We start from the raw sequence: 15,654 nt of genomic DNA on the forward strand, positions 1-15,654 counted from the left end.
GTCATCTACGGGTCACCAGCAACTGCCAGGAAAAAATGCAGGAAGAAGGGGCCATTGGTTTGAGGGGGAATAAACATTTTATTTGATTGGAGCAGGACAGAAAAGGTTTATAAGGCTCTTCTGCGAAATCCAGTCTGTCCGTGTGCAGCAAGAAAGAAACGTGCCCCTCCCTCCCTAATAAAATTTAAAAAATTCAGTTGCGAGATTTTAGATGGTATAGTCGCCCAGCTAATGCTTGGTGGACTTGGTTCTTTTTAAAGGTCATATAAATTATGTATTATTTATGAATTCTTAATGGTTTAATTATTTGATTTCAATTGGTTATTAAAGATTTGGCATTGGTAACACTTAATAAATATGGCGGCCTATTTTATCCAATGAATTTGTCTATGTCTTTTATTTTAGTTATTTAAGTTATATATTGTTGTATAACGAATTGAACCTTGTGCCTCCGTGAAGCAATTCTTGGCTGATTGTAGGTGATACTAGCTATTGAAATAAACAGTAAAATGGCCTTACTGCTTCGTTCATGTGCGGTCATAGGAAATAATAATGAAATGTGTTATGTAAGCAGTGTGCTTTTATTTTTTGGCCCCAAAAGAACCCACAAGTGTCAGATAATTGCGTCTTTTACACAATCTAAAAAATTATGATTGGCATCTAGAGATGAGCAAATAAATGAAATTAATTTGTGGAAGTAAATTCTCGAATTTCACAAAAATCTGCATTCATCTGCATTATTTTTTTTTTTTTTTAATTCGCTTACTCGTGAAATTACAAAAAGTGGCGGCTGCTGGCCAGCATTGATCTAAACCATAAAAGGCTATCAAAAAGAAACAAAAATTCTTATACTCGCCTTACCACTCACCTCTCTAGCTCCTCACCGCATCTTCTGATCCCCACTGCTGACACTGAAACCCCCCCTGGGCTCAGTGAGTCAGGAATTTCAGCTCTAATGAGGCCTGAGAAGGTCAGGGTGCACGTTGTGACGTCATGACCATCCAAACGACGAGGACTGGATAGGTGACAGTGAGAAGTGGAGGTAACTGGTGATGCAAGTATAAGGATTTTGTTTGTTTATTTTTTATATATTATGATTATCTGACATTAATTTATAATTTCCTAAAATGTTAAATTTAGAATTTGCTGATTTTTTTTATATTTGTTCATCTCTCTTGGCAATACATCTCCCTCCTGCAAAGAGGAGATAAATGGTAGTGAATATTGAACAATGGTAGTAAGAAATGCTCCTCCCCATACAGTTTGCATTAGTCCATGTAAATGTGCCTATAAACAAGCACTGCTCGGCCTGGTGTATTATCAAAATACTTTATATTTATGTCTGTACAATTAGCTTACCTGTGAACCACTTATTTCGCAATCTTTCATTGTTAAAGCTGCTCCTGTAAGAACACAAACGCCAGTCCCGTCACACTGGAGATCACAATCTTGGAGAGTCAGATGACCAGACTCCACAACGACTATGCCATCATATGTCCCTTTCTGTCTTAATGTGAGGTTAATAATTTTTATATTTTGTGCTCTGGAAGCAACAAAGTTATCACATAAAGGATGTGATGCAATAATTATTTCCTCCTTCTTTCCAACACCTTTAAAAGAACCACACAAATTATTTCAAAAATCAATTGTATTAATAACAATGTAAGTTATATACATGAAAAACAGGTAGCATGCTTCAGTATAAGTTTAATGTGAAGATGCTCATTGGAACTGTATTGCAGTATGTAGATAAAATCACAGTCTGCTATTAAGCCCAGACTGGACTGAGGTTCACAGAAGTGCCAAAGCAGCAGCCATTGGAGCCTTCAGCAGAACCCTGGTTACCATGGCAACCTATCAGCATTTTGCATTCACGTTGCAGAGACCAATGGGCACACAGAATGACATGCTTTTACATGCCACTGTAAGTAAACACACGAGAGGAGAGCCAGAGAATACGGATACCCCCCGCTGTCGCCAATTGGTGATGGAGCTTACACAGTCGCAGCTCTCTAGTGCCCCCTTACTCTCAGGTCCATCAGGGAACTGCACCTAGGATAAGTAGTCGCCGGAGAGGCTGTCCTGTCACTTACTGGTTATCGGGGCACTCTGCAGTGAGGGCAGTATATATATCACCAGTCCCAGGCCGGATATAAATACATACATACATACACCTCCGGTCCGTCACTGCCATGATTCCCCAATAACACCAGAAAGGTATGCTGCCACCAGTTCCTTGTTAGATATAAGCCCAGTCCGTTAACAAGCTTATATCGGGTCAGAAACCAACCCCAGGTAGCGTATAAGTACTAGCCGGACACACGGATGTGGGAAATCGGGTTTCGAGATAAAAGAGCAACCCCTGGGTTGGACTGAATTCTCCCTTGACCTAGCTGAAATAATTCCCAATATATAGGATGGGTCATAACTTTCTAGCGAAAGGTCCAAACAGGACGACTGATGTCTCAACGGGTTAGTTAGGGCTGGACCGATATGGACAGTCCAAACTTGGGTCAGCGGCGTGGTTCTGGAGAGCCAGTCTCGATAGCTCGGTATCTGGGACAGCTAGAGAAATATGAGACACAGGGGTGCTCCCAGGGTTCTGGTGGTATATTGAACTTCACCCTGAGATGCAGGGTACTCTCATAATTCATCTCTAGGTGTCGGTGCCCAAGTGTCTAGAGCTTTCCCTTGATGTGGGCTGCCTTGCACAAAAGACAGCAGGGGGTCCCAGTTCTGCTCCTTGCCTTCATTAACACGTGGCCTCTAATTTTCTGGCCATTTGGCAAAAGTTCTGTTCTTTTGGGAATAGTGTACTTATCGCAAGCTTGGGGGGCCATTTCAAGAATGGGAAGAGGGCTCTCTGGATCTATTGGGCCTGAATTAATAAATCCAAAATGGAGTCTCCCTCATCCCTCACAGCCAGTGTCAGAGATTTACAGTGGCATTAAATGGGTTAATGGTACTGATTGGAACTTAGGTCTGATTCCTATGCAGATGCTGATTTTGTAATACAGTTGACATCTGCCCGGCACAGTGTTGGCTTAGCTACATACACCCGCACCCTGAATGTGACATACCTGTATGTCACATTTTGGAAGGGTCTTAATTAAATGGGGTCATCCAGTCTGAAAAAAATATTTTGAAACATATACATGCACTACAATTAACAAAAATATTCTGTTCTTCTGATATCAGTATTGATCCCAGCAGCTCCACTTCCAGCCTGTGCTTGAACAGAGGAAGAAATTTCCTACGTCTGCATGCGATCACTGCTGTGTGAGGAGGACTGGTTCACTGGGTCGTTTAAATTGTTAAGCCAGACAGAGAAGGTGACTTGATTGGCTGAGTGGATCAGTTGAATAGCCAGTCTCCTTCTCATACAGCAGAGAAGATTTGTGGACATAGAAAACCACCATAACTCGTGACTGATGTCGATAGCTCGTCAATGGGTTACCAATACATTATTTAAGTCCTGTATATTTATATTTCAAACAGTTAAAAAAAAATTAAAAACTTTCAAGTGGACAACTTCTGTATCACTACACAATGGTAAGAAGTTAGCCTTGTTTGATACATAAATCATATTTTCACAAATTTGGAAGAATTAAATGACTAGTTACTAGCAAGAAAAAGAAACTACACTCAAAATTATGGAAGAATTACTGATTGCTAATATAACAAAATTACTTTCAATGACATTTCCCATTGTCCGTTACACTGCAAAAATCACAACCTAACACCAAGTGGATAAGTTGTCGGATCATGTCTGTATGGTTTCCCGCTGCAATCTTTATGGAATATGATTGCATTGAAAGCTTAGTTTAGCTTTTGGATGCAAGCCACATTCCTGTTATATCAGCCGCCTTGTGATATCCAAATTTCATTGAACCGGGCATTAGTGTCTCTTTCCCATACTAATAATTTTGGCCTCTACTTGCAGGATTGTTGCATAAACAAAATGTTTATAACTGGAATTAAAGAAGGCTTCAAAATGCCGAACATGTTGTAAAACATGCCATGTTAGATTTTTCTTGTGCACGATTAAAAAACATTTGAAGGTGCATACTGTTTCTATTCTGCACAGATCTCAGTGAGGGTGACAACATTTAGTTACAAGGATTTGCAACCTTATTTTTCTTCTAATTTCCACAAAAGTATTGCTGCACATCTAAGCTACAGCAGAAGATACTAAAGTGCCTTGGTCTATGTTGGATATGTTGCAAGTCACTTTTTAGCATGCAAATAGTTTGGAAAGTCACAACTCTTTAAAGGGAAGATGACAGCTGCACATGCCCCCGAAATCGCCCCATGTCTTTATACTTCTGTTAATACCCTTCCCAACAATTCCGTTGCATTATATATTTGATTGATTGCACTGTATGGCAAAAGCAAATCTGTTTGCAATATCCCAACTAGTGTCAGACTAGTTGGTGGAGGCTGTTGGGTTCCTCATACTAGTTGTCCCACTAATCATGTTAACACTTCCTTGTGGACATGATACATGATTTGCATGCGTGCCACTTTCGTCCTTTCAGGTCAGTGCACAATTAAGCCGGATGCATGCCCCCCAGCTTAATAGGCGCACTGCGCATATTCGTAAGGGCAGTCCCACACGACCAGATAATTCCGGTACCGGAAATATCGGTACCAGAATTATCCGTGCCCGTGCGTTTCTGTGGCACATCAGTGTGGCACACGTGTGCCCACTGGGTACCACACGCACCGTGCAGGAGACAGCGCTAAAGTTTAGCGCTGTCCCCTGCATCTGGTGCTGAAGCAGCGATTCATATCTTCTCTGCAGCAGCGTTTGCTGTAAAGAAGATATGAATAAACCTTTTTTTGTTTGTTTCTCGTGTTTAAAATAAAAGGTCCATGTCCCCACCCCCCTCCCACCCCCTGTGCGCCCGCCCGCTGTTCTTAAAATACTCATCCGGCTCCCTCGCTGGCTGGCGCTGCTTCCTGTCCTGGCCACACCTTCTACTGTATGATCGGTCACGTGGGGCCGCCGATTACAGTCATGAATATGCGGCTCCACCTCCCATAGGGGTGGAGCCGCATATTCATCACTGTAAATGAGCGACCTCACGTGACCGCTCATACAGTAGAAGGTGCGGCCAGGACAGGAAGCAGCGCCAGCCAGCGAGGGAGCCGGGTGAGTATTTTAAGAACATCGGGCGGGCGCAGAGGGGGTGGGGACATGGACCTTTATTTTAAACACGAGAAACAACAAAAAAAAGGATTATTCATATCTTCTCTACAGCAAACGCTGCTGCAGAGAAGATATGAATCGCGGCTTCAGCACCATGTGGGGGGGGACAGCGCTTACTGTAGCGCTGTCTTCTGCACGGCACACGGACTGCACACGGACAATGTCCGTGTGCGGTACGTGTTTTACACGGACCCATTGACTTTAATGGGTCCGTGTAATCCGTGCGCTCCCACAAACACCAACATGTCTGCGTGTTTGGCACACGGAGACACGGTCCGCAAAAAATCAATGACATCTGCACAGATGCATTGATTTGAATGTGTCTACGTGTGTCAGTGGCTCAGGTACGTGAGGAAACTGTCACCTCACGTACCGGAGCCACTGACGTGTGAAACCGGCCTTAACCACAGCCATGCTTACAGTGTTCTCCTTCCAGCTTTTGTCTTTGACTCCTTTGTGGATGATGGATTAGGTTAATCACAATGTGCTCCCTGGACATGTTCCATACACCTATGAAGCCGGGAAATATACACTCGACTTCACTGCACAGTGAAAAGGACGAAAATCACACTCCTACGCGAGATTTGCTAAGAGCCTGCAGGTAAAACTGAGGACTAAGAACACTACACGTGTTCGAAACGCGTCCAGTTATTCAAGACATTCCTTTCCCCTGTATACACTGGTTTGTCAAGCAGCTTACTTTTTAAATTTGTCCAAATAAAGACTTTTGATTTTATTTCTGGAGCTGGATGCCTTCATTTTCATGCACAAGTACCTGGCGTCAAGCAGAGACGTTTCCATGCTCGGATCAGAATTCTCATAGGCTGTGAGAATACCATCATAAGGGTGAGCTGAATTATTTCCTTTTTTCCTGAAGAGCCTGCAGTTACATCGGCTGTTGCAAATCATATTTTAACGCCTACCAGGGGGTGATACCATGATTAGTGGCATGACTAGTCTGTGATATATATATATATATATATATATATATATATATCTCTCTCAAAAGCAAAAAGGAACAGCACAGAAATACTTAGCTTCAGGTGCAGCGCCCCAAGACAATCAGTCCAGCGATCATCCACATTTATAAACATCCAAAAATGAGGCAGCACTCCATAGTTCCGTAAAAAACGTGCAGGGTTTAATTTACCCACATGATGTGGCAACGTTTCAGCTCACAATGAGCTTTTCTCAAGGCTTGAGAAAAGCTCATTGTGAGCTGAAACGTTGCCACATCATGTGGGTAAATTAAACCCTGCACGTTTTTTACGGAACTATGGAGTGCTGCCTCATTTTTGGATATATATATATATATATATATATATATACACACACACACACTGTATTTTCTGGCGTATAAGACTACTTTTTAACCCCTGAAAATCTTCTCAAAAGTCGGGTATCGTCTTATACGCCAGGTGTCGTCTTATAGGGCACTTGCGGAGTAATCTGCGGTTGCCGCATATTGTGGGGGGAGCGACCCCAATGACGAGGTGAGGGGGCACCTCACCGGGAAGGTGTAAGTGAAGCAGAGGCAGAGAAGATGATAATAGGATTACCAGGGATTCAAGCTTCAGGAGGCTAATTTGCATATTCCAGGTGCCTTCTGGGAGAAGCGAAGTCTCCCTAAGCTAGAAGATCGTTGGGTACAGCCGGGACCAGCTGCTTCGAAAGCATCACCAATTTTTGCCTGTAGGACATTATTGCAAGAGAGCTTGGCTGAGTAGATTACACAAGAAGGAAAACACACAGCAAGTCAGCAGGATCTAGGAGCAACATGGCAGATGTGACAACCTACATGGTGAGCTGCAGCATGTGCTACATGTTCACAGATCGACCAGAAGAAGAATCCAATTTCACCTGTCAGAAGTGTAGACTAGTGGCCCTTTTAGAAGAAAAGGTGCGGGGTCTGGAAGAAAGAATAGCAACTTTGAAACTCATCAAAGAGAATGAAGACTTTCTAGACAGAACAGAAGCATCTCTACTGGTCACAGAAGGTGCAAAAAGTGTCAGAGAACCTCCAAAAGCAGATGAGTGGAAGCATGTGACCAAAAGAAGCAAGAAGACCATGGAGAAATCACCAACCACACAACTGAAGAACCGATATCAAATCTTTGTAGAGGATGAAGATGGCACACCTAAGAATGAAGCAATACCAGCAAGCAAAAAAGAAAAGGGCACACAGCAACAAGTGACAGCAAAAAGTACAGCCAAGAAGCAACGAAGAGTGGTGGTGGTGGGAGACTCACTACTGAGAGGCACCGAAGCAGCCATCTGCAGACCGGACATAACTGCAAGAGAAGTATGCTGCCTTCCAGGTGCGATGATCAAAGATGTGACCGATAGGATACCAAAGCTCTTCAGCTCCAAGGACGTCCACCCATTTCTTCTGATACATGTTGGCACCAATGACACGGCAAGGAAGGACCTACCGACAATCTGCAAGGACTTTGAAGAGTTGGGGAAGAAAGTAAAGGAACTGGATGCACAGGTAGTTTTTTCTTCTATCCTTCCAGTAGACGGGCATGGCACCAGGAGATGGAACAGGATCCTTGATGCAAACAACTGGCTAAGACGATGGTGCAGACCACAAGGATTTGGATTCCTGGACCACGGTGTGAATTACTGGTATGATGGACTCCTCGCCAGAGACGGACTACACCTCAACAAACCTGGGAAACACACATTCGCCAGAAGACTCGCTACACTCATCAGGAGGGCGTTAAACTAGAAGAAGAGGGGACGGGAAGAAAAACATTAGACTCGAACAAAGACGACCCAGGAAAACATACTCAGAAGGGAGGTAAGAACATTTCTAAAACAATCCACAGTGAGGAGATTGGAACAAAACAAAATCCTCTAAACTGCATGCTCGCAAACGCCAGAAGCCTGACAAACAAGATGGAAGAACTAGAAGCAGAAATATCTACAGGTAACTCTGACATAGTGGGAATAACCGAGACATGGTTAGATGAAAGCTATGACTGGGCAGTTAACTTACAGGGTTACAGTCTGTTTAGAAAGGATCGTAAAAATCGGAGAGGAGGAGGGGTTTGTCTCTATGTAAAGTCTTGTCTAAAGTCCACTTTAAGGGAGGATATTAGCGAAGGGAATGAGGATGTCGAGTCCATATGGGTTGAAATTCATGGAGGGAAAAATGGTAACAAAATTCTCATTGGGGTCTGTTACAAACCCCCAAATATAACAGAAAGCATGGAAAGTCTACTTCTAAAGCAGATAGATGAAGCTGCAACCCATAATGAGGTCCTGGTTATGGGGGACTTTAACTACCCGGATATTAACTGGGAAACAGAAACCTGTGAAACCCATAAAGGCAACAGGTTTCTGCTAATAACCAAGAAAAATTATCTTTCACAATTGGTGCAGAATCCAACCAGAGGAGCAGCACTTTTAGACCTAATACTATCTAATAGACCTGACAGAATAACAAATCTGCAGGTGGTTGGGCATTTAGGAAATAGCGACCACAATATTGTGCAGTTTCACCTGTCTTTCACTAGGGGGACTTGTCAGGGAGTCACAAAAACATTGAACTTTAGGAAGGCAAAGTTTGAACAGCTTAGAGATGCCCTTAATCTGGTAGACTGGGACAATATCCTCAGAAATGAGAATACAGATAATAAATGGGAAATGTTTAAGAACATCCTAAATAGGCAGTGTAAGCGGTTTATACCTTGTGGGAATAAAAGGACTAGAAATAGGAAAAACCCAATGTGGCTAAACAAAGAAGTAAGACAGGCAATTAACAGTAAAAAGAAAGCATTTGCACTACTAAAGCAGGATGGCACCATTGAAGCTCTAAAAAACTATAGGGAGAAAAATACTTTATCTAAAAAACTAATTAAAGCTGCCAAAAAGGAAACAGAGAAGCACATTGCTAAGGAGAGTAAAACTAATCCCAAACTGTTCTTCAACTATATCAATAGTAAAAGAATAATAACTGAAAATGTAGGCCCCTTAAAAAATAGTGAGGAAAGAATGGTTGTAGATGACGAGGAAAAAGCTAACATATTAAACACCTTCTTCTCCACGGTATTCACGGTGGAAAATGAAATGCTAGGTGAAATCCCAAGAAACAATGAAAACCCTATATTAAGGGTCACCAATCTAACCCAAGAAGAGGTGCGAAACCGGCTAAATAAGATTAAAATAGATAAATCTCCGGGTCCGGATGGCATACACCCACGAGTACTAAGAGAACTAAGTAATGTAATAGATAAACCATTATTTCTTATTTTTAGTGACTCTATAGCGACAGGGTCTGTTCCGCAGGACTGGCGCATAGCAAATGTGGTGCCAATATTCAAAAAGGGCTCTAAAAGTGAACCTGGAAATTATAGGCCAGTAAGTCTAACCTCTATTGTTGGTAAAATATTTGAAGGGTTTCTGAGGGATGTTATTCTGGATTATCTCAATGAGAATAACTGTTTAACTCCATATCAGCATGGGTTTATGAGAAATCGCTCCTGTCAAACCAATCTAATCAGTTTTTATGAAGAGGTAAGCTATAGACTGGACCACGGTGAGTCATTGGACGTGGTATATCTCGATTTTTCCAAAGCGTTTGATACCGTGCCGCACAAGAGGTTGGTACACAAAATGAGAATGCTTGGTCTGGGGGAAAATGTGTGTAAATGGGTTAGTAACTGGCTTAGTGATAGAAAGCAGAGGGTGGTTATAAATGGTATAGTCTCTAACTGGGTCGCTGTGACCAGTGGGGTACCGCAGGGGTCAGTATTGGGACCTGTTCTCTTCAACATATTCATTAATGATCTGGTAGAAGGTTTACACAGTAAAATATCGATATTTGCAGATGATACAAAACTATGTAAAGCAGTTAATACAAGAGAAGATAGTATTCTGCTACAGATGGATCTGGATAAGTTGGAAACTTGGGCTGAAAGGTGGCAGATGAGGTTTAACAATGATAAATGTAAGGTTATACACATGGGAAGAGGGAATCAATATCACCATTACACACTGAACGGGAAACCACTGGGTAAATCTGACAGGGAGAAGGACTTGGGGATCCTAGTTAATGATAAACTTACCTGGAGCAGCCAGTGCCAGGCAGCAGCTGCCAAGGCAAACAGGATCATGGGGTGCATTAAAAGAGGTCTGGATACACATGATGAGAGCATTATACTGCCTCTGTACAAATCCCTAGTTAGACCGCACATGGAGTACTGTGTCCAGTTTTGGGCACCGGTGCTCAGGAAGGATATAATGGAACTAGAGAGAGTACAAAGGAGGGCAACAAAATTAATAAAGGGGATGGGAGAACTACAATACCCAGATAGATTAGCGAAATTAGGATTATTTAGTCTAGAAAAAAGACGACTGAGGGGCGATCTAATAACCATGTATAAGTATATAAGTGGACAATACAAATATCTCGCTGAGGATCTGTTTATACCAAGGAAGGTGATGGGCACAAGGGGGCATTCTTTGCGTCTGGAGGAGAGAAGGTTTTTCCACCAACATAGAAGAGGATTCTTTACTGTTAGGGCAATGAGAATCTGGAATTGCTTGCCTGAGGAGGTGGTGATGGCGAACTCAGTCGAGGGGTTCAAGAGAGGCCTGGATGTCTTCCTGGAGCAGAACAATATTGTATCATACAATTATTAGGTTCTGTAGAAGGACGTAGATCTGGGTATTTATTATGATGGAATATAGGCTGAACTGGATGGACAAATGTCTTTTTTCGGCCTTACTAACTATGTTACTATGTTAGGATACAAGGGTGAGCCAGATTAGTGAAAGAGGAGTGTTTTTCTAGGCACATCACCGCTCTCTCTCTCTTTTTTGCATAACCCTGGCATCCCAGACGCTGACAGTTTGCTTCACTTACACCTTCCTGGTGAGGCGCTGCCTCACCTCGTCATCGGGACCACTCCCCCCCACTATACACGTCGACCGCAAATTGCTCTGCACCCACCCTATAAGACGACCCCCGACTTTTGAGAAGATTTTATATTTTAACTGGAAAAGTTGGGGGTCGTCTTATACGCCCAGTCATCTTATACGCCAGAAAATACGGTATATATATATATATATATATATATATATATATATATATATATATATATATATATATATACATACATACATACATACTCCAGACAAACTCTTTGTTCTGCCATTGTGAGCTGCATCTCAAGCCCTTCGCTGTTCGTCATAAGGTCCGAGTCATCATTGCATGGTCCAGCACGGAAACAGCTGGAAGTCCTATCCTATAATGAAGAGGCCAGACTTGCTTATGTCGCTGCTCATCATAAGGTTGTGATGTTGCGACCTTCTGATGTAAAGTAAATGTCGAAGTTTGGACACGGCTGAAAGGCCCTGGTCTATAGTGAAGGGGGCAGAGATGCGGCACAGTTAACGATCAAAAGAAGCGAAGCAGATGGCGGGTGGTGAGCAGTGGAAAGCGACTGAACGGATCTAGTTCGCAACCCATTGACTGCATGTCATGCAATCGAATATAAACTCCCTGACAGAAGTTATGTCGCTTATCTATGTTATGTAAATAAAAGTTTATAACCTGACATTAAATTCATCCATTGGTTGTATAAATTATTCTTTTGAAAGCTGAAACCCTCCGAAATGTGGTTTAGGTTAAGAAAATAAATTGGCATCAATGCAGAAATATTGATCAGTTAATACAGAGGTCCCCAACTCCAATCCTCAAGGCCCACCAACAGGTCATGTTTTCAGGATTTCCTTTGCATTGCACAGGTGATGCAATTATTACCTGGGCAAGACTAAGGAAATCCTGAAAACATGACATGTTGGTGGGCCTTGAGGACTGGAGTTGGGGACCCCTGAGTTAATAGACACAGAATGGTCTGACAAAAGTTGTCGCCCACGGAAAGTAATGTGATATTCAAACAAATAATTAACTTAAAATACAAATATATGTGTGATGCTGTAAGAATCTGGCTGCACTCGGATGTCACCCGAGTGCAGTCCTATTTGAGCGTGTCGATTCAAACAGGGAAAAGGGAGAGTGGACCCACAGGACCGTGACGACGAACCCCTCGCAGACGAGCTGACTAGGTGGACCGCCCCCTATACAGGGAGAGTTAGGGGCAGGCCCGCGAGGGACTATCACCACGGAAGCTGGAGGATCGACTGAGATAGATGGGTACACTGTAGGCAAAAAGGGACAGAGGGAACAGAAGGGAACTACTGAGACGAGGGAGAAGATGGGAACGCTACGGAGATACGGAGGCTGGCAGGACAATATGGAGACACTGATGCTGACGGGAGCAAGGAAAGGATAAAGGAGTCGGGCAGATACCGCAGAGGAAAAGGAACTGAAGGAACACGGCAGGAACACAGGAAACAGGCAGGCACTGCAGAGAGAGGAGGAGACCCAAGATCAGAGAGCTAGGAACGCACAGAGACCACAGGCGACCAGAAGCACTTGTAAACACAAATGAATATCAGGCACAGAGGAGCAGCAGGAAGCAGTTTACATAGCAGCGTGGGAGCTACTTCCGGGTTACAGTCCTCCAGGATGACAGAGAGGACAGGAAAGAGCGCCAACAGAGGAATCAGATGTGCGCACGCGCAGAGCTGAATGCGACGCGCGCGCACCCGGCGAGCTGCAGCGGGGAGAGGCGGCGGCGGCAGCAGCGGCATGACAATATGTTGCATAACATTAGTGAATGAAGTTGTGGTGCCATTAGTCATCTAATATATAAAGCTGAATGTGTGTATGTGTGTATGTATGTCCGGGATTGGCATCTGCACCGTCGCAGCTACAGCCACAAAATTTTGCACAGTCACACGTCTGGACCCCGAGAGCGTCATAGGCTATGGTGTGAGGTTAAATTTTAACCCCGCGCGTTCCAATTCACCAAACAATTTTGCCCCTATCTACATAATGGGGAAAAAAGTGAAAGGCAAAGTGTTGGAGGCGTTGAAGCTACAGCCACAAAATTTTGCACAGTCACACGTCTGGACCCCGAGAGCGTCATAGGCTATGTTGTGAGGTGAAATTTTAACCCCGCGCATTCCAATTCACCAAACAATTTTGCCCCTATCTACATAATGGGAAAAAATGAAAGGAAAAGTGTTGGAGGCAAATTGACAGCTGCCAGATGTGAACAAGGGGGACGTAAAGAGTGAGAGCGATGGCGCCAAAGAGTATATACCGTACAGTTGCTAAGGTGGGGCCCCGACATGGGATACTCACCACACACGGGGATATGAACACACACACAAAATGCGCCACACACTTCCACGTGCTTGAACACATATCACCCTCAGCACACATTTCACCACACATTCTCCAACCTCGCCACATAAAAGTCGAAACACAAAAGTCGCCGCTCAAAACTCGCCACGCGCAGAACTCGCCACATGCAAAAACTAGGCTCTTGCAAAACTCGCCACAAGTGCAAAACTCACCTCATGGAAAACTCGCCACACGCAAAACTTGCACATGCGGAAAAATTGCCACATGCACAAAAGTTGCAACACATGCAAAATTTCTTCACACAAAACTTGCACATACTCAAAAGGCACCACACAAAACTCGCCACGCGCAAAACTTGCTGCACACAAGTTGCTACACTAACCTGTCACATGCAACTCGACACACAAAAAGTTGCTACACGCATGTTGCCACACACAGCTCATCTCACAAAAGTCGCTACATACATGTCGCCACACGCAACTCAACACACACAACTTGACAAACGAAACTCGCCCTAAAACACACACAAGTCTGGTCTTATCCTTCAAAAATAAAAATCTGATTAATAAGCAGACAAACTACAACAAATGTACCATAAAGGAAATACGGCAGCTGTCAGTCACATGACCTGTCTATTATGTGTATGTGTGAGTTAATATATACTGCCAGGGGGAGGGCTTCCTGCTGGCTGGGGATTTATCAAGCTGCCAATTTAGCTTACAAATACTGAGGTAAAAATACTGAGCAAATAACGTGTGAACGAGGTCTAATACAGGAGGAGATGACACACAGGTATATACTATATACAGGAGAGATGACACACAGGTATATACTATATAGAGGAGGAGATGACATACAGGTACATATATATACAGGAGGAGATGACATACAGGTATATACTATATACAGGAGGAGATGACACACAGGTATATACTATATACAGGAGCAGATGACCTACAGGTATATACTAAATACAGGAGGAGATGACATACAGGTATATGCTATAAATAGAAGATGACATGCAGGTATATACTATATACAGGAGATGACACACAGATATATGCTATATACAGGGGAGATGACACACAGGTATATACTATATACAGGAGGAGATGACATACAGGTATATACTATATATAGGAGATGACATTCAGGTATATACTATATATAGGGGAGATGACACACAGCAGGTATATAATATATACAGGGGAGATGACATACAGGTATATACTATATACAGGAGATAACATACAGATGTATACTATATATAAGGGAGATGACAAACATGTATATACTGAGGTGATGAGGTGAAAATGAGAGGTGTGAGGTGAAAATGAAAAGGTGTGAGTGCAAAATGAGAGGAGTGAGGAAAAATAATGGAGTGATCAGAAAATGACAGATGTGAGGTTGAAATGACAAGTGTTAGGGGGGAATGAGAGGAGTGAGGGAGAAAATGAGAGATGTGAGGGAGAAAATGAGAGATGTGATTGGGAAAATGAGAGGCGGGATGGGAAAATAAGAGAAGTGACGTGCTATAACTAACCACAGATATTTACTATGCCCAGGCAACGCCGGGCTCTTCAGCTAGTATTTAATATTTTGTGTGACTTCCATGAGCTTGAAGGACTGCATCCATGCGGTTCAACAATGATTCATACAATTTATTAATGAAGTCATCAGGAATAGCAAAGAATGAAGTCTTACATGCCTCCCAGAGTTCATCTAGATTCTTTGGTTTTATCTTCCAAGCTTCCTCTTTCATCCTACCCCAAACATGCTCAATGATGTTCATAGAAAGCATATGAGAAAAATGCATAGTAAGAACAAATCTTTATTGAAATAGAAAAATACTAAAAACCATAGAGATACACACAGTTAAAAAATCTGGTAGCCAAAAAAATGCTCAAGATGTGAGCCAAACAAATATATGCGGCACCCCTCCTGGATAGACAGCGTTACAAAGGAATAGTAATCCACACATCAGTGTATTCATAGGACTGACATAATTCAGATTGTGAGTCAGAGCAATACCTCGGGTAATCTATAAGGGACATCAAGCCATAGTGGCATACCCGACTCTCACTACCCAATAATACCCGTAACAATAAGAGCAGTGTATATCAATATACTCACACAGAAATATCAGTCCTTGCTGGTGTTCAGGAGATGGTGCCACAGCCCCTACGCGCGTTTCGGCGGCGTGCCTTCGTCAGGCACC

General features: G+C 43.0%; 1 protein-coding gene across 1 annotated transcript in view; it reads right to left on the reverse strand.

Annotated features, from left to right (window-relative positions):
- Window positions 1–15,654, reverse strand: part of SHCBP1L (SHC binding and spindle associated 1 like) — a 127,870-nt gene that overhangs the window by 26,542 nt on the left and 85,674 nt on the right. The window contains exon 8 of the mRNA XM_069737744.1: window positions 1,360–1,610. Within this exon, the coding sequence (XP_069593845.1) occupies window positions 1,360–1,610 (251 nt within the window). The remainder of the gene's footprint in view (window positions 1–1,359; window positions 1,611–15,654) is intronic.

This window comes from Ranitomeya imitator, chromosome 8, assembly GCF_032444005.1.
Source record: "Ranitomeya imitator isolate aRanImi1 chromosome 8, aRanImi1.pri, whole genome shotgun sequence".
Classification (NCBI taxonomy): Eukaryota; Metazoa; Chordata; class Amphibia; order Anura; family Dendrobatidae; genus Ranitomeya; species Ranitomeya imitator.